The 19,908-nt window shown below is 33.8% G+C and overlaps 1 protein-coding gene across 1 annotated transcript in view; it reads left to right on the top strand.

The window, feature by feature from the left end:
- The first annotated feature begins 13 nt into the window (after window positions 1–13).
- LOC115881104 (protein abrupt-like) overlaps window positions 14–19,908 on the top strand; it is a 64,670-nt gene continuing 44,775 nt past the window's right edge. The window contains 3 exon segments of the mRNA XM_030898487.1: window positions 14–91; window positions 5,949–6,024; window positions 6,027–6,120. Coding sequence (XP_030754347.1) covers window positions 14–91; window positions 5,949–6,024; window positions 6,027–6,120 — 248 coding nt within the window.

Raw genomic sequence — 19,908 nt, 5'->3', positions numbered from 1 at the left:
CAGAACAGAGAACATGCTATTAGCGACCGAAATGGATTACTGGAGGAGATCTGCTGGAAAATCAAAAAGAGAACAAATAACCAACAACAGAGTAAGGGAGATTATGGGAGCAGAACACACAATTGTGGACGACATAAGAACAAAACAACTCATATGGTTTGGTCATGTGCAACGAATGCCCGATCACAAAATACCAAAACAAATTTTACTGCGGACACCTCGAGGCAGAAATAAAAGAGGAAGGCCGCGACGAAGCTGGAGGGAGAGTGTGGATAAAGAACTAGAAAATAGAGAAATACCTGATGATCTCTGGCTAAATAGAAAAGAGTGGAGGTTAGGTGTCGGAAAACGTCGTAGAACGTTCTGAACCGACTTAATCAATAATCAATAAGATGAAATGTTGACCTAATAACACTTTGACGTTTAGTCTATTACTTCAGTAGACGCTTTTTTCCAAAGCTTACCATGACGCGTCGTTTTTTGTTCACTGTCATTAGCATCTTTATTATTTGATATTAATACATCTGGTATTAAGATATTCTGGTATATTATCGATATTAGAATAAATTAGTCGTTTCTATTTTATATTTTATCAAAATGGGTCATAATCAAGACGGCTACTGATACCGAGTTATAAAAATAAGGTACATAGTTAAGGGCTTATTTTTTCGTATCTATTATATTTTTGCTAATATCTTTGGTTTAAAAAAAATATCAAGATGATATTTTTTAAGCTTTTATTCCTCTTTAATACTAGCTAAAATTACAAATACTATTGTATTAAAAAAAAACGCGCAATGTTTGTTAAATTGTAAAACAGCGTCCCTAGCGTCTACTGTCAAATGTATACAGGGTGGTCCGAACTGTCTTCCGGAAACTTCGGCAGCATATTCTGCAGATAAAAATAAGTAAAAAAGTTCGTATAAATATATGTCCTAAAATGCTTAGTTTCGGAGATACAGGGTGTAGAAATTTCATTTTTATTTCTATTTTTTCCAAATAATTTCGTCAATATTTGGATGAAAATTGGTGTCTGGGAGTTTTGAAAGACATGAAAAATTTAATTTTCATGTCAATATGACTGCTATATTTGCAGGAGGCGCCACCTACATGTATTTTAACTGTTTTAAAGAGTAATAACTTTTCGTCCGTACCTGTATAAAACTACTGAGTGAAAAAATATACATTTCTGTGACTTTTTATGTAAAAAATGTCTCTTGGAAAAAATATGATATAATACATGTCATTACTGACAAAAAAATAAACACGTTGAGCAGATAGTTATTTGACTGAAATAATAAATTTGAGAAATTATCATCTTTTATTAATCTTATTTTTTTCTGCGAAAAAAATATGATAAAATAGTTTCTGTTCAACTTTTGGTACAAAAACATTTCAAATTTATTATTTCAGTCTAATAACTATTTGGTCGACATGTTTAATTTATGTCAATGATGACAGGTATTGATAATTCCGATTTCAAATATCTCAAGGATCATTACTCATAGCGAATTTTACCAAGGGACCTTTTTTACGTAAAAAATGTTGTAAATGTATATTTTTTTACTCACTAGTTTTATACAGGTAAGGACGAAAAGTTATTAATCTTTAAAGCAGTTAAAATACATGTAGGTTGCGCCCCTTACAAATAGGAGTCATATTGACATCAAAGTCAAATTTCTCGTGTCAAAGAACTCCCAGACACCAATTTTCATCCAAATATTGAAGTTACTTCAGAAATTATTTGGAAAAAAATCGAAATAAAAATCAAACTTCTACACCCTGTATCTCCGAAACTCAGCATTTCAGGACATACATTTATACGACCTTTTTTACTTAATTTTATATGCAGCATATGCAATATGAGAAGTTTCCGGAATACAGTTCGGACCACCCTGTATAGCGTAAGGAACGCCCTTTTAAACCATCCCTAGTTTGATGGATTCCGATTACGCAGTCCAGAGTTATTATTTACATTAAAACAGATCTAACCTTCCCTCACCACGTTATTTTAAGAAATAGGGTAAAATGGTAACCAACAAATTCTTATTTGTCATAGCAGTAGCGCAGTCTAGCAGAGGAAAATAATTTCCAACAATTTTTCATGGCCACATTAAGGTTGATTCTCACTATACCTTCCGTATCAGCTACCTTCCGTTTGCCTTCCGTTTACATAAAATATTATATCATGTAAATGAATAGGAAAATGCACTCTATCCATTTCTCTTTCGTTCCATATCCTTTTCTTCCATACATTATTTTTGGTGGACGGACTGAAACATCGGAAAAGCGTTGTCAAATTCTTACATTTGTACCAGCTCTGTGAAGATTCTGCTGATATTTATTTATTTTTTCACCTCTTAATTAAATCTATTACCTTTTCCAGAAGATACAAATTTTTAAAATAAAACTTTTTCGTAATGATATAAATTGTACAATAAACAATATGGAACGGAATACGGAACGGAAGCTTACGTACAGCGTCAATACAATCAAAAATACGGAACGGATATGGAATGGAAACGGAAGTTACAGTGAGAATCAACCTTTAGTCATAAATATTTGTTTTTCGCAGGCTCTACTGCTAATACTTTACGAGATACAGCCGAGAGCTATTTTTAGTAGAACATCCGGTACAATAGAAAAATTATGGGGGATGAAAATTTAGTTATTAAAATTCTTTAATACCTTTTTATGAGTCTTTGTTAATAGTTTATCTATATCTTCAATACTGAGAATCAAAAAGATTCCCAGTAATTCATGATTCAAATTTTCTTCTCTATATATTATAATAAAACAGGCTCAAATGCCACCATCTAACCATCTAACATTAAATTCCATTTATATCTGAAGAGGTCGCATTTCTTCTGAAGGCCGGCCTGACTCACGTTCCTGATTCTTTTTTGATTTATCAAATCCGCGAGACATTTCACCGGCTACGTGCGTTCCAACATCTTCAAATATTGTGACAAGCGATGACAGACGGTAATCAATAATACTGTAGCCTGTACATGACTGGTTTTTTTACAGGGATCAGAGTAATAAAAACAGATATTTTTTATATTTATATTTTTAGTGAAATAGGTAGCTTTAAAATTGCAATAGTTTACAAACTGTTTTACAATAAAACATTAATTAACACTTTCTTTTATTGTGTAAAATATACATTACTTTTTTTATTCTAGATGTAATCACTACCTTTATTAAACTTACTTTTATTAAGCTCTTCCAAACGGCCTTGCAACGACTAGGGCCCCAAATCAGTCGTTCAACTTAAAACTATAGTTGTAATAATTAAAATATCCGCTTTTACTAAAACTACATAAAAAGCTCTTTCATTTAAACGAAAAATTAAATGCTTAACATATTATAAATTTCTTGAAAAAACTCAACGAACATTTTTTGAACACAATCGTATAACTAAGAATATATTAATGGAAATTATTTAGAAATTAAATTAATTAGTTGCCAATTAACAAATAAGTTTGCCAATGCGTTTTAGAATGAAATTACAACAAAAAAAATTATCTGTAATGTCCTTCTTATGGGTTTGTTCTTTGTAAGGCCAAAATGTTTTTTTAGCTAAAAAGTTGAATAACCTTTATAAATAATCTACGATGTACTTAAACAGCCGTTAAACGGTAGCCTACTAAAATGCCGTTAATAGATATTGTGACGTCGTTCATGTCGGCGGAAAGTAATGCCTAGCCTTAAGCATTCTGCAAGAGCACCTGTGGGTCAGTGGCTGAGGCTATCGCTTCGTAAGCGAATGATCCGTGGTTCAAATCTCCATGCCGACCAAGACTTTTTATATTTTTTTGCTTTATAGCGGTGATCTTATTGCATTGGTTTCACTCTTTTTAGTTGGATTGGTTTAGTTATTTGGCGGGTTGGTTAGCGTGGTTATTTGGAGGGTGTTAATTCATTGATTAGTTGGTTATTTGGTGGGGTTGGTTGATTTTTACTAATTTATATTTGTTTTTTTATATTTTTTATCAGTGTCGAGGTTAGTTGCGTTGGTTAAGTTGGTGGGGTGGATAGCGTTGGTTAGTCCTTATAAAATTCCTATATTTCATAAAGCCGTCAAGTGCGTCACATTAACGACGTCATACCTATTAACGGCATTTTAGTAAGCTACCGTTTAACGGCAGTTTAAGTACAGCCAATAATCTATACTAATAAATAATAAAATCCTTAAGTGACTGACTCACCTGATTAATCACGATCCTGCTCAAACCACTCAACGTCAGAAGCTCAATTTTGGCATACAGGATGATTCTAGGGTGTAGAGGTTCGATAAGAATGGATTTTTCGAAATTCCAGTTCCAAGAGGGTGAAAACGCCCCCCAAATATTACAATATTTGTTATTTAAAAAACGGTTAGTCTTTCGGGAAAACAACTTGGACACGCACAATTTACATTGTTTTTTACATATTTTGAATTTTTTAAGAAATCATACAGGCTGCTCCAAAAGTTGGGTGAATTGATTAACCACGATTCTGCTGAAACTGCTTGATAAAAAGCAAAAAGTAAAAATTTTTGGCAAAAAATTTTTTTAAGTTTGAAAGTCAAATTCCAACAAGATGAAACTACCTCTCAAATATTACCAAGTTCATATAATAATATCGGCCATATTGTTTTTTTCTCATGCTGACATAAATATGAGAAAAATTTATCCAGTTTGTATGTTAATGGAAATTTTTGCTTTGCTTTATCATCACCATTACAAATGATTAATTCGACGCGAACGAAGTCGCGGGTACATAGTTGTTTAATAAAAACATTATTATGGAAAGACTTCTTACATTCTACCGAGTTAAAAATAAGACAGATACTACTCATATTACAACAAATTACTCTTCATAAATATGTTAATAAATCTAACTCAAAAACCAAAAAAATATATTTCAGTTTGAAATCGTTTCGTTTTTCTGATCTGTTTACTGAGAATGTGATAAATAAGGCGATACCTTTGGTTTTTTATCGCCAAGTTCATCTAACATCATTAATCTTTTTGAAGTAACCACTAAATGTTATTGTTCTCGTTCATTGTTTTTTGCGAGCTGGTCATAGTAATCATCTCCAATGGATCTTTTGGCCGAAATGAAAAATGCAGACAGTATTCTATTAAATTTTATTTTTTTTTTGATGCAAGCAGTAAAAGACACTTGATATTATAGCACTATAGCACAGAAATATTCTCCAAATAAATAACAGGAATTCTTGTGGAAGTTTTAAAAATGTAGCATTTTTTACTGTATTGTACATTTTTGAATGTCTAATTTTTATTATTCATAGTTATTTTTTATACAAGACGATAAAATGGTATTTTATCGTCGTGTATAAAACAATATTTTTTTCCATAGCGAGTTACGTTTTAAAAAATATTCAGACATTATTATTTCAAGGAATTTATTACGAGTAGAAAAAATATTGTGCTGGGTTGGCGTTGGTTTCTATGTAATTTGACAAATAAATAAAGCTGTCTCTTTAGTTGTCAGTTTTGAGTCAATATTTTTTAATTCTCTTTCGTGTCGATTGCTGATTGAATTGGGCGACAAATGGCTTTCAAAACGAAATAAGTAAATTACCAACAGATATTCAGGCTGAGGCGACAAACGCTATATCCAAACTACTTCAAATGTCCGAATAACTTATGAAAAGAATACAACAATTTTTAAAAATGGAAGCAATTAAAAAACGTCAGAGAAGAAATATAGTTTTTAACCTATCCTCGCTGTTAAAGTATCATTTAATGTACCCTTGCGGTTAAAGTACTATTTTATCTACTATTTTTGATAGTTATAAGGCAATTTTAACAGTTGCTATGGAGAAAAAATATATTATTATAGTCTCAATGTTTAAATTCTTTATTGTAAGAATCTAAAAATCTATTTACTTTGTTCTGAAAATATTAATAATTATTTTTTAAAAATCTGCTTTTCAGGAGGATTTTGTGGACGTCACTTTGGCGTGCGATGGCTGTTCCTTCACTGCTCACAAGGTGGTGCTGTCGGCGTGCAGTCCTACCTGCACCAGACACTCAAGGCCAACCCTTGCCAGCATCCCATCGTTATCCTTAGGGATGTTCAAAAGAAAGACATGGAGAGTTTATTAAGGTAAATAAAAAGAAGTTTTGGATTTCAAGAGTTCTTAAAATCTATGGAGTGGTTATAATGAGCATAAGATTATTTTGATCGCTCTATATACTTTAATAATGTAGTAGTATTTACTTAAGTTAGACTAGATTATATTTCTTGATTTGGCTATTGGCCTATTTGACTGTTACTTTTACATAAATTGTATCGCCGTATAGAGAGTGAAAATAAAAAAATTACGGGCAAGCTGATTTTTTCAGAGTTTGTCAGCGACTGTCTTCTGAGTGTAAAATTAACAAAATCGAAAATTTTCCCCTTGCGGTTTTTGAGCAATAGGGGTGGTTTTTTTAAAACTGTACTACAACAATATAATTAAGCGCAAATTGTACATAAGAACATTCTCTATAAGTTCGCCTAATTATTTTTTTTATAAGTTTATTATTTCCGGACTTGGCCGCCGTTTTAGGTGGTTTTCAAAAAGTTTGTTTTACAGCAAATTGACCCGTATGAAAGTTGTTCATAATAAATGGACAAGCAACTTTTCCTCATGCATTTTTTTAGATTGATTATTTTTGGAGATAGCGTCCAGTTCATGAAAAAATTAGGGTAGTTTTCAATGTTACTCTTTTTTCAGCAAATTCACCCTAGGAAACTTGTTCAAAATAAGAGTACATATACCTTTGCCTTATGAACTTTTTTTGTAACTTGGCTATTTTTGAATATAGCGCCCAGATCATGAACAAGTGGTGGTAGCTTTAAATACCTTTTTTTTTCAAGAAATTCATAAGTGCTATTGGAAAATGGATTCGTGTTTTATTTGCAAGAAATTATTGAATGTTGCTGAAATTGTGGAAGTTCAGAGAAAAGGACTGGTAACTCTTCTAAATGCAAGTGTGGGTAGGGGCTACAAAGACAAAAAAAATGAAAAAATAAAAATTATGAAACTACCCCAATTTGTTCATGAACTGGACCACCCCTAAGAGCTCATGAAACGGCCGCTAAGTCCGGAAATAATAAACTTATAAAAAAAATCATTAGGCGAACTTATAATGTTCTTATGTACAATTTGCTCTAATTATTTTGTTGTAGAAAAGTTTTAAAAAAAGTTTAAAAAAAACACCCCTATTGCTCAAAAACCGCAAGGGGAAAATTTCCGACTTTGTTTATTTTACACTAAGAAGACAGTCGCTGACAAACTGAAAAAATCAGCTTGCCCGTAATTTTTTTTTCAAATGACAATTTTATTGGATTAGATAGGTTTCCTGTGAAAGCTCTACTTTTCCATTCAAGCTCCTATGTCGTCTGACGTTCCTGAGCTGTGTCTACCTGAGCTACCTTCTATATGGTTATATAATTATAATAAAAACTAAGACATTTTATTAAATAACTGATATTCGACAAGCAATTATTATTATATCTTATATCTCTTGAAAAACATTATGTCAAAAAGTTTCACGTTCTGCATGCAAATATACACTAATACACTGAAATTTTCTATACCTATTATCGCTACTCTAAATGCTAATGAATGCAAAGATTAAATCTATCGGGTGACAAGTGTAATGTCATTCATTCTCTTTCTCAACGTAGTGATCTTTCTCTTTAAACAGACTATGATGTAAAAAAATTGAATTCAATCATAACAGTACCTTGTTCAATCTAGAGTGCCACGACAATAAATATAACGACGATTTTACTCGAAATACCATGCAGGTATTTGGTTGTAGTAAAAATATGCTTTTTCTAAATATGCTAATAAAACACCATCGTTCCATTTGAAAAAATTGAGTTAAAAAAGTTTGATTTTATTTAAAAATACGATTTGGGCATCTTTTAACTGGCCAGGGAAAGACCGCGACTTAATCACCGCGACCTTACAGATCTATTGTGTGTTCCCCTTTCTTGAGTTATTTAACGAGTTATAACTCATTAGTGTTGCACAAGACAAGAATTCTTGTCTTGAAAATCAATTTCTTGTCTTGTCTTGAAATTCAAGACAAGAAATTTTCAAAGTCTTGTCTTGCAGATTTCTTGAATGGCAAAGTCTTGTCTTGCAAGACTCTTGAAATTTATTGTTTTGAAAAATTTTACATTCTAACAAAAAGGTAATAATATTTCTATATGTTATTTCATAGAAAGCGTCGTATACAAAATGTAATACGGAAAAATGAACAACAACGATGCTAATTTTAGCAAAAAAAATCTTAACGGACCGCAAACGAAGTATGCCAACTCGCCCGTTTGACGAAACAGGAGCCATTACCAAATAAAAGCTGAATAAGAATAAGTAAGGTTAAGCTGAATAAGAATAAGTAAGGTTATTTTACTTCATTCTGAACTCTAAAACACTGGCTATGATAGAAAAAAAAATAACACTGGTCAATATTAATGCCAGGTTTATATAACATTTGCATATGTCTTAATCATAATCAGTCATAATCATCTTCATAATCACAACGCAATTTTAATGTGCGTTTATAGAACATTTTCATAATCATAATTGCAAGAGTCTTGGTACCAGTGAAGTTGGGTAACATAATTAAAGGCTAAGTTCATGGTAGATGTCAACAGGTTTATAAGAAGTGGATAGTTTAACTTTTATGATTATGACTATGATTGTGATTACGACTATGTAAATGTTGGTTGCACAACCCGGCATAACTTGCGCAAGGACCTAATTATCACTTAAAAAAATTTATTATTTCTAACTTTCAAGAAATCTTGCAAGACTCTTGAAATTTCTTGCATATTAAAGTCTTGTCTTGTCTTGAAATTCAAGACAAGAAATACATACAAAAGTCTTGTCTTGAATTTCTTGCAAGAGTCTTGGTCTTGCACGACTTCTTCAAGACTCCTGTGCAACACTATAACTCATCATACAGTCTCAGGGCTTTAACAAAAGCCAGTATCTGAGACGGTTCCACAGAGGCCAGCTCTACATCCTCGACATCAGCCGTACCAAAGTTCATGGCACGAACGGTCCTTGTCTCGGCGCACTCAGTGATAAGGTGTTCTGGTGTTTCCCCATTTTCCCCGCAGAATCTGCATTCGCCGTTGTTTCTCAGCTTCAGCCTACTGAGGTATTCGTTGAGAGTATTCTGTAGAAACCCCGTGACAATCCGAAGATTGTTTTTACTTAAATCAAGGAATACCTTTGATTTTTCTCGGTCGTAAGTTCTGAGGAATTTTTTCGAGTGTCTTAGACTGTTGGAGGACACCCATTCCAAGTTACGGATGGAGTCTTCCAGATTCTTCAGTTCCGCTATCAGTTGGTTCCCGTTTGGAAAACAGAACTGTTCTGGTCCAGTTAGAGGAGTGTTCGCTCCTTTTCTAGCTAGATCATTTGCTTTTTCATTGCCTTCTATTTCTTGGTGAGCAGGCACTCAGAGTAGGAAGACTTTATTTTCTTTGCCTAATTTGTTGAGCTTCTCTAGGCATTCTTTGACCAACTTCGAATCGATAGTTACTGAGTTGATCGCATTTAGTGCTGCTTGACTATCGGATAAGATGGTTATTTCCTGTTTTTGATACTTCCTATCTAAGATAAATTGTACGCATCTTTCGATAGCGTAGATTTTTGCCTGAAGGATACCTGGGTAGGTGCCCATTGGTTCGGAGTATTTAGTTTTTTTTAAATACTCCTATCCCTGTCCCTGCTTTGGTTTTGGAAGGATCAGTATACCACGTTATGGTATGGTCTTTTACTCCTTTATTAAACATTTGTAGTTTTAACAGAGCCATGACACTCTAGGTTTAAAATGCTACTTTTTTATTGTTAATTTTAAAAATTTATTTATTACAAGAATTAATAAATTTACCATTTAAAAATTACAAGAAAAAAAACACATACTAACGAATAAAGAGAGTATTTTTACTAATTATCTTGCCTACTTATAAAACCAAATCGTAGATTCATTTTTATTCAAAATTTTGCCATTTTTTTGTTTTAATAGCCCATAAACTACAATCATACGACCATAACCTCGTTTCCACTCGTCTAGAAGTATAAATTAAATTAGCAACAAATTCATATATCATCGGCAAATCGCATAGATAAAAGTAGAAAGTCGAATTCGTCCATTTTAAATGCTTCATTTCAATATTAAAGTAGTTTAACATTAAAAGTACGGTTTAATCGCTTATTAATTAGTTGAAATACAGTTATAAAAAATATATTATAATGTTGAAAATTAAAATTCGAAAAAAATAAAATTCAACATTTCATATTAAGACAGCCATTACATTGGATGCGAATTCGTACGGAGATTTGGCCCTCTTTTATTTTAAATGGAACACTCAGTATATTATTCCTATATTCAGTTGAGTCTCTTCAAAATACCTATTAAGGATGTTTACCCCTCTGACAAAGATTTTCCTAAATATTTTCATTTTTATGATTTGTCAGTAGATCTTTATTATTTGAAAAAATCTAGGTGGCTCTGATATACCTAACGTTGATTTAAGAAAAATCAAAGGATGCAGATGTAAAATACTCAACGTTAATAAAGAGGTACAAGTTTGCAACATATTTTAATTATTACAGAATCACAATCCCATATGTAAACTTATAATTATATAGCAAAAATTAATTAGATGATATCAAATGCTCAAAATACTTCCCCTCTTGTTCACTGTATAAAATAATTCTTTTTTCAAAAGATCTTTTCACATTAAGAGGCATTTGTTGAGTTATACTTCCAAAAGCATGTTAAAGCTACTATATGTTAAAGCTGATATTCTCAAAACTTTTCTAGAACCACCTATCGCCAACGGTACTAGTTATTTCTGTATTTGTTTTTAATTTGTTCTTTCAATAATCCACGCCGCCTATTCTACTCGAAAATGTGTATTTTTGGGTCATCTAGTAGACCCGTTCTGTGACGTCTATATATCCATGTACTTACACCAGTGGCGGTGATTCTTGAAGTACATAATCGAATTCATTCCCATTATTCATGTATAGTTTTAATCTGTTTCTATGAAATATTATTTTGTTATTATTATACTTGTTAATAGTTTTTTTATTAATTTTATTGACTTTTTGAACCCTGTTTTTATATATTGTACTGCAATTAATATTACAAGGCAATGATTAAATTTAAAAAAGATTGTTTAATGTGCAAATTAGGGTGAATTCACATTCAACAGTTCCCATTCATTCCAATCCTCTTCCATTTTCATTGTTCTTCTATTTCTTTTACTTGTCTACTCTGATTTCTTTTGCTTCTGCTCTTTCTACAGTTTCACTAGGTTCTGGTAAGGTACCAGGGTTAAAATAGTGTTCATTACCATCACTTTCTGGCCACATTTTGGCTTTCTTTGTTACACACATTACAAGGAAAGAACAAGAAATCCAAAATTAGCGAAAGTAATTTATGATTACGGGCTTTGAAGATCTTGATCTCCCCACGAGAGATGGCACATGTTTTTTGAAACACCCTGTATATGACGGATTTTTAGCAGCTCTTCGAGTCTACATTTTACCGGCACGAGCCGCCTCTGACTTCAATTAGGATCGGCTTCGGCATTAGCTGTGTGCATATTCAGTAACCGGGTAATACTAAGTAATCTAAATAATTAAAAAACGTGTTAAACGGAATCATCGCCGGTTTTAGACCAACTAAATTTCCGAAATGCGCCGCTAATGGATAGGCCAGTATGCGCTTGTTTTGATGGCCTAGAATTAGGCGTTTTAGCTAGATTTGTTTGATTTTGGTAATTAATAGACGGGTACCTACAGTATTATTCGGTGAAATCGGTGTTTAATAGTTTTTTTTCAATTTATTGGCTTAATTCTATGTACAGGATGTGTCCGGTAACTTTTTATTCGTATAGTTTCACGCTCTGTATAGAGTAGCAACCCCTCGTATTTACTTGTGATGTGTCAGTTTTCACATGTACAGGGTGTCCCATTTTCGTGTGTTTTATGGTTTTTCTCGTTTATGAGTAGATATAGGGTTTTCACATCACTATGCCATTTTTTATTAAACTAAAGGTGGTTTACATAGATTTGTCCTAGCTCTCTTAGTTCCTGAAATACAAGAATATATTATAACATATTGAAAAGGTGAAAACAGGTCCGTAAAGCTTTTCACGTAGAATCCAAGACCAAAGGAAGATACACTACCAAAATAGCACAGTGTATCCCCCAGAGGGGTAAAAATCAATGAAGTGTTGCAACGAAATAGCTACTAATTCGATATTAGAGGACAAACAGGAAGAAAATGGTATCAAACAGCATAACATCGTGGGGGCATGGGGGCAGTACAAAGGGGAATATACAAGAGAAGCATAGAATAAATGATGATTTTTCTAGTACCACACTAGCTTATTCAATTATTTCCAATTAGGGTGCACTGAACCAAAAGTCGACATAAATATAATGAAAAATTTCATTAATATAATGAATTAAATCATTAATTTTGAGCCGATGAACGATTTCATTGGCACAATGAAAAGTAATTCATTAACTCTATGAACTTTAAGTTCATTAAATCAATGAACTATGTTCATTAATTTGAAGAACACATTCATTGATACAATGAACAGATTTCATTAATATAATGTACCTAAATCCTTTATTAATGAACCGTATCATTAATACAATGAAATAATTTCATAACCTGTTTAGTTCTATGTATATTTAAAAGTCGACACTATTAGTAACTCTTGTTATACCGTATAATCGATGATGAAGATCGCTGTCATTTTATATGTAGAATTATATGGGAAATGTCGTTGATAGTCATTTCCCAGCCAACTACCTCAAATAATTCTACTAGAAATAGATTTCCATTTGAACAAGCCCTTAGCTACAAAGGTAACAAAATTACCAATAGTGCAGACTTACTTACGAGCACACTAATTTTTTCCATTATAGGGCAATAAAAAACAAGTGCAATAAACTAATAATAATTTATTCAAACTTGATATAGCATATACAAGTTAAAAATTAAAAAAAATCGAATCGACGAAGAGAATAGTAATGTTATTATTAATTTTAAGGTAAATTATAATAAAAAAAATTAATTTACCAGTCGATATCCTGAGCGATTTCTATAAAAGGACCATTTCTTCAGTATATTAGCTGTATTGTTAGACTTGATAACGTCTAGACGAATTTGCAACAGGCCTTCCAAGTCGCATCAAGTGGGTCCGATGTTAAATTATCTGACGGCTTGAAGGTAGGTCTCAGCATCTTGTTCCGGTTCTAAAAAGCGACGTATAAATGCGTATAACAAAATAATTAAAATGCCTAATATTAAAAGAACATTGGAATTTACCATAATCAGTTTCATGCCTCGACATGTTACTATGTTTTTCTTCTTTTTGATTTGTATCTTCTGAAACATATTTGGAAACCGCTGTTTTAATGAATACCGGCACCAGAGTTCTCACACAGCGGAATTTGATTTGACAACACAACAAATTAACTACAATACGATAGGACTTTTATTACAAATATTTAAAATATTGAAGCACTTACCGCTCTAATGAAACTAACGCCTCACTGAGTAACACAATCACACAGACATTATTAAAGTGCCCAAGTAACCGATCAAGATGGCCACCATTTAAGTCCTAATATTTATATAACCGAATTGATATTAATAACCGAATAACCGCGTAATGTGTGTTCCTTGTATTAATAACATTGTTCATTGTCACAATGTACAACTCATTAATCAATGATTTAGTACATTATGTAATGAATATGTGTTCATTAAAGTTTCAGCATTAAAATAAAGAACGCATTCATTGCGACAATGAACGCGTTCTTTATATTATTGAAAATCTTACATTAATTTCATAACCAGATTTTCATTATATTGATGAAATTGTATTCAAATCATTAATATAATGAAAAAAATCATTGTCCCAATGAAACAACAGTTAATAATCAATGTTCATTAATATTATGAACAATATTTTTTTCAGTGTGTCGCCTCCTAGGTTGTTGTCTATTGTTGGCTATTCGGGTCCAAGTTATCCCTGCTAATTTTCTAATATCATGGTTCCATCTTAGGTTTGGTTTTCTTCTAGGTCTCTTAATTCCTCATTTTTGTGGTCAATCTGTTGTCCGTCCTTCATGCCAAGTATCCTGCCAACCACTTGAGGGATTTAAGCTCTGTGAGGGATTGAAACTCTGTGGATGACATCCATTACATTGACTTTTGTCATATCCACTCTATTCTTTTACGGTCTCTCTTGGTTATTCCCAGCATATTTCGTTCCATTGAGCATTGTGTGACCTGAAGTTTCCTTATGATGTCGGTGTTAAGTGTACAGGTTTCGCACGCATAGGTCATAACTGGTAGTGCACATTGGTCGAATGTTTTCTTCATTAGATAAAGTGGCAGACTACATTTGAATATGATTGAGGTTCTTCCCATAAGTACTCCATGCTAACTTAATTCTTCTGTTGATTTCTGGTAGTAGAGATCTTGAGCTGTGTATTAGTTGTCCCAACTTAGTTAGCTAGTGTTGTATTATTTATTAGAATTATTTTTCTGTCTACCACTACTACTGTATGAGACAGTAAATGAAAAATATTTCTCCTGCAACGAATTTTTCGAAATATTTCTCCGTCGAACTATAACTCGGTTCAGTTAATTAAAAGTAAGCGACCCAGTCTGTCTGCGACATGAAAGAAAAACCTACAAACCGTAAGTAATCCCCATTAATATTAATACGGCAGCGGAGTCGGAAGGCTTCCAATGCCGATTATTTCGACATTCCAAAAATAAATACTCGAAAATATTCGGGGCTCAGACACGTTCCAGTTGTCCGTTACATACTTCTTTTGACGCCAGGGGCGTAGAACGATGGTTGTTTGGTCTAGGCGTAATATGTTTGAATAACAGTGGCGTGCTCTTTCTGGAGACATACGCAATTATAGTTTTTATTGCCGAAAGAATAAAGTTTATAACATTCTATATAAGAGATACGGATACTTGTCGTTACTGCGAACTGGTTGACAATGTCGAACACACATTTTTCCATTGCGCAAGATGGAGCTTTATTAGACATGCCGTAGAAGAGAAAATGGGTAAACTAACACCAGATGACATAATCGACAACATGCTGAAGAAGAAATATTTTGGAAGGAAATAAGCAAAATGGTTAAGTAAATCCTTATGGAAAAAAGAAGAGAGAGAGAACGTATGATCTGGTAGATCCAAACCAACTACATAGAACAGAACATCTACATAGACCCTCCTTCTGAAGTAATGCTAACGCGGTTCCAGAAGGAGATACATAAAGGTTCTGAGGGTTGTTTTAATCAGTAAGAGTCTGACACCGCTTCGGTTGTCTTACCAAGTGCCCATGGTGGCTTTTTTCCCTCAAAAAAATATTCTATATAAATTGGATCTTCGAAAATAAACTTCTTTTCTTTTTCTAGAAATACTATAGACTAGTATTGAAAACTCTCGTGGCGGGTGTTATTGTCTTGTATTTTATGCCGTGAATTGTGACTATTGTAATAGTGTACGAGTTTTAACAAATATTACTATTTTTAGCAAATCAGTACATAAAATGTAACTATAATTAACGAAAATATTTCTATATATTTTCATCGCGTGCTCCTGGATTTTTTATGAATCAAATCGGCCATGTTTTTAGAAAACTGTGATCCCCTTAACGTTGCTCCATTGATTCAGATTCGTTTGTCAGAGTGTAGGGACTAATTATTTGATCATTTTTACTGCAAAAAACTTCAGTTGTTTGTTTTATTTTAATAATAATTTCTTTCATCAGTGTCGGATTGGGACTTGTGATTTCACGATCTGGAAAAATGACATTATCCTTCAATATTTATAGAAAATAAATTTTAGTAGACGATTTGTAGTTTCTAGATCAAATAAAAACATTTTGTATTCGTTCCAAAGTTATGAACAATTTTTTCGAAGAGAAATAAATCTTAAAAAGTACTTTAGGAGAGTCTATTATATATATACTTATATACTTATTTCATTTAAAGTTTATTTTGTATTGTAGAATGGAGAATGTAGAATGAGTAAGAGAGGGGAGGGTAATCACTGCGACCTTAAAGATCTATTGTGCCCCCCTTCCTTGAGTTATCACATAATCTATAACCCATCATACCCCTGTTGTAGAGGGGACAGGGTATTTCCCATCCTCCTCTGACCACAGTTCTTCCTCCGAGGATACACACCCTTCCACGGTTGGAGTTTGGCCCCCCGTGCCGCTCTTCACAGTTGTGGAGCTTGCCTCCGGCTGAGGAACTCGTGAGGTGGAAGCTGTAGGATCTGTCTCCATTTTCTCCACCTCTTTAACTTGGTCTCTCCTTAGACCTGATACCGGTATTGTCCCGTATCTATAATAGAGGATATGTCCCTCTTTCTCTGTTGCCTCCTTGGATTTGAGGTCAATTCCTATTGTGAGGACCTGACCATGACCCTCCTCCCTCGAGTTGATGACTCGCCAACTCAATGTCCTTATATTGAAGTTCTGACTTTGGATAAGGCTCAGCAGGCAGGTGGTGTCTTTCCCCTTGCTCCTCGGCAGAAAGACCGTTATGGCCGCCCCTTTCTCCCTTCACTGTTCAACCAGTTCCGGCCCTTGCCAATTTTTAAGCTTAGGTGCGATTTCCACCAATCAATTCGCCGATTATTGAGATACACAATCTATGAGGATCGTGCCCGCCCGAAAGTGTATCCCCGCACAACGCAGCTGACCCACATTTTGTAGATCGTTGTGTTGCGATCCGATCGCCATTACTTCGTCCAGTATAGCCTCTTCTAGAGACGTTTGCTGGTCGGTGGGCAGAGCAACCTCTGGGAAATCCTTTGGCAGCACCGCCATTTTCACTTGTCCAGCAATAGCGGCAAAGCTGGTGATACGTCCCTGCTTGCCTCTCGGTGTTGGACGGCTTTCCATCCAGGCTTTTTTCTATCCCTGACGGAGAATAGGTGAGAGGTTCTCGCTCCCTCTCTTGCTCTTTGATGGAGATGAGTCAGGTTGTGTCTTGGTTTCTTTACTCTCCCCTTTTCGGAGGAGTGTTTTTGCTTTTGCTTCCTATGGAGCGAGTCCTTGCAGTCGGAGGTATGTCCGTGCTTCTGCTCCGCTAAGACCTACTCTCAGAGGATCGTCTAGCCCGCCTGGTTGACCCAGGCCGGGTAGACGAACGGTAGCTTATGTCGGTTATTGGGTCTAGAGGTAGGCTCCCGACCCTTGCTGGAGAAGGTGGTAGCTTGTGTGCCACTTGTGGAGGATGATCCCAAGCAAGTGTAGGTCGCCCCTCCTATAGTTTCCTTTGGATTTGGTCCCTTGGAACTTTCATTTGTAATGTTCCCATTGTCGCTAGGGGTTTCCCTACAGTGTCACCGGTGGTGTTTTTAATACTAGAATACTAGATCTCATAGTGTTCCCACGAGTCGCTAAGGATAGTCGGCCACTTCTACAGAGCCCCGCATGCAGAAGTAAGGGGTAAATACAATGGGGTGCCCCCTGATGTCCCAAGGTTGAGGCCAGTAATGGCTAGTCCTCTATCTAGCCACGCATCCCTTTGACATGGTCCCGCCATTGTAGGAGTTAGGTTTTTGGTGAGGTTGTCTCCTTTTGGTCCAGGCGGTTAAGCCAAGACCCCCCACACCCTCTACCCGTGAGACATGACCACAGTCAGTAGAGGGTGCTTGGTATGACGGACAGTAGTAGCCCCGTCCGGCATCGTTATATGTCTTGGTGCAATTCCCTGGCCACGACACTACAGCCAGGGACAAGACAATGAGATGCTTCTTAGGCCGAGCTAAAGTGCTAGAGGAGATTCCTCCACACAAGGCGCACCTGACAAGGAGCTTCCCCATCAACGACAAGGTCTTGCATCTACTAGGGGAAGTTATTTTGTATTACCTACGACAAAGACTTCCAGTCTCCCTACCACATAAATATTTGAATGTCATATTTTAATTATCGCCTTCATTAGATAAATAGAAATCTACAAATTAAAAAAGAAATAAAAAAGGCGACGCTAGACTTCCTACTGTTTGATTTACCGAAGTGGAAAATTGAATTATAGGATTACGACTTGATAAATGTCAAAGTACTATATCAAAAGAATTTTTATTTATATTCTAGTGCAATAGTACACTCCATTTTAGCTTTTTTTTCATTCGGTAGACTTCATTATCTGTAGGCGGTGGTATTTGGTTACATTTTAAAATTAAAAAATACGCCATAAACTATTAATGTTAAACAAATGCACCATTAAAAGAAAAAATATATATACAGGCTATATTTCCTCGAAATTATTTCCAAGCTGCCTACATAACTGTCTTACACATTAAAATTAAGACAACACTTCTAAAATAACTAAATCGGTATAAGCATACATATATTTAAATTCCTTCAATTATTAAAAAAAATAAACTACAACATTTTATTTATAATGTAACTTTCACAAAGCTTTTCTGCATCCTCTCAATATCAATTAGTAGCCGAAATCTTTTTGAAAAAAATCTAAACAACATTCATTTGCATTTAAAGCGAGTCGTTTGACCTTTTCATTTTGTCCGCACTAGAAAATAATTTTTGGGTGTATGTTTTCTTTCTCCCATTAATACGATTAAAACCTTTTTGGTATTTATATATTAGGAATAATTTAATTTTATAAATATGTGCCGTTACAACATTTAGCAGTAGAAAGTATGCAGTTATGATATTTTATATACCGGGTGTTTCTCAAAAGTGGCTCACGTTAAAAACTTTTTAATTTTTTAGGTAAAAAACGAGATTTGGCCTGTTAGTATATGACATAAATTGGGATTGATTGACGTATTCAATTGTTTCCGGTAAACTTTTGATTTTTAAATGGCGCCTTCTGTATTTTTTTTAGGGTTCCGTACCCAATGGGTAAAAACGGGAACCCTATTACTAAGACTTCGCTATCCGTCCGTCCGTCCGTCCGTCCATCACAAAGGTCTATCTCCGCTATAAGAACAAATACTAAAAACATAATTAAATAAATATTTATAAATAAAAAAGTATTTTCACTAAACATTATCTTTTAAGTAAGAATTTTACATAGAATCTTTCAAGTCCTCGGTGGCCACATGGTTAAAGCGTTAGGACTTTACGCTGCTTTGACGTTGGAGCCGTAGTAAGGCAGGTTCGAATCCTAGTCAAGGCGACTTTTTTTAATTTTTACTAATGTGTTTCTTCATTTTTTTTTAAGTTACTTATACGCGCATTCAAAATTTCAACTAAATCGGAAAAAAAGTTTATAATAATATAGTGTCTAATGTTGTATAGATAATGAATGGTCTTGACTAATTTGGTATATATACTTTTTTCTTCTTTCGGGATTTTTCGGTTTTATTTGTTTTATCTTTTAATAAACCAAGGAAGTTTCGAAGTTGATGGCAAAGGGTATTTTCATTACTGAATAAAAATTAATTTTATACTTTTTTAAAACAATAAATTGTTATAAGAGCAGTAATAATTTTTTAAAATAATGTTTAATAATATTTTTGTTTGCCTTGAGGAAATAGATGTAAAAAGAAACTGTATGTGGTGTGTAACTTTAGGATGGTAAACGTGAGCTCTGCGCTACAAAGTACCTTCTTATAAGTTCTATATCTCTACTAATTTTAAATTCATATCCTCATTAATTATAATTATAATTACAAAACCACATTATTTTTAATATAATGTTTTACTTACTTATTTGTGGGAAAACTTCACAATTATATAGTTCATTATGTTGAATATGTATAACATTTTATGACTATTTGTTTCGAGAAACAAAGGGAATAAAATAATTTCCTTCCTTACCAGTTTAAACTAAAT

Source organism: Sitophilus oryzae, unplaced genomic scaffold, assembly GCF_002938485.1.
Source record: "Sitophilus oryzae breed Bouriz unplaced genomic scaffold, Soryzae_2.0 scaffold_1107_pilon_pilon, whole genome shotgun sequence".
NCBI classification, from domain to species: Eukaryota; Metazoa; Arthropoda; class Insecta; order Coleoptera; family Curculionidae; genus Sitophilus; species Sitophilus oryzae.
This window is presented reverse-complemented; position numbering and strand designations above follow the sequence as displayed.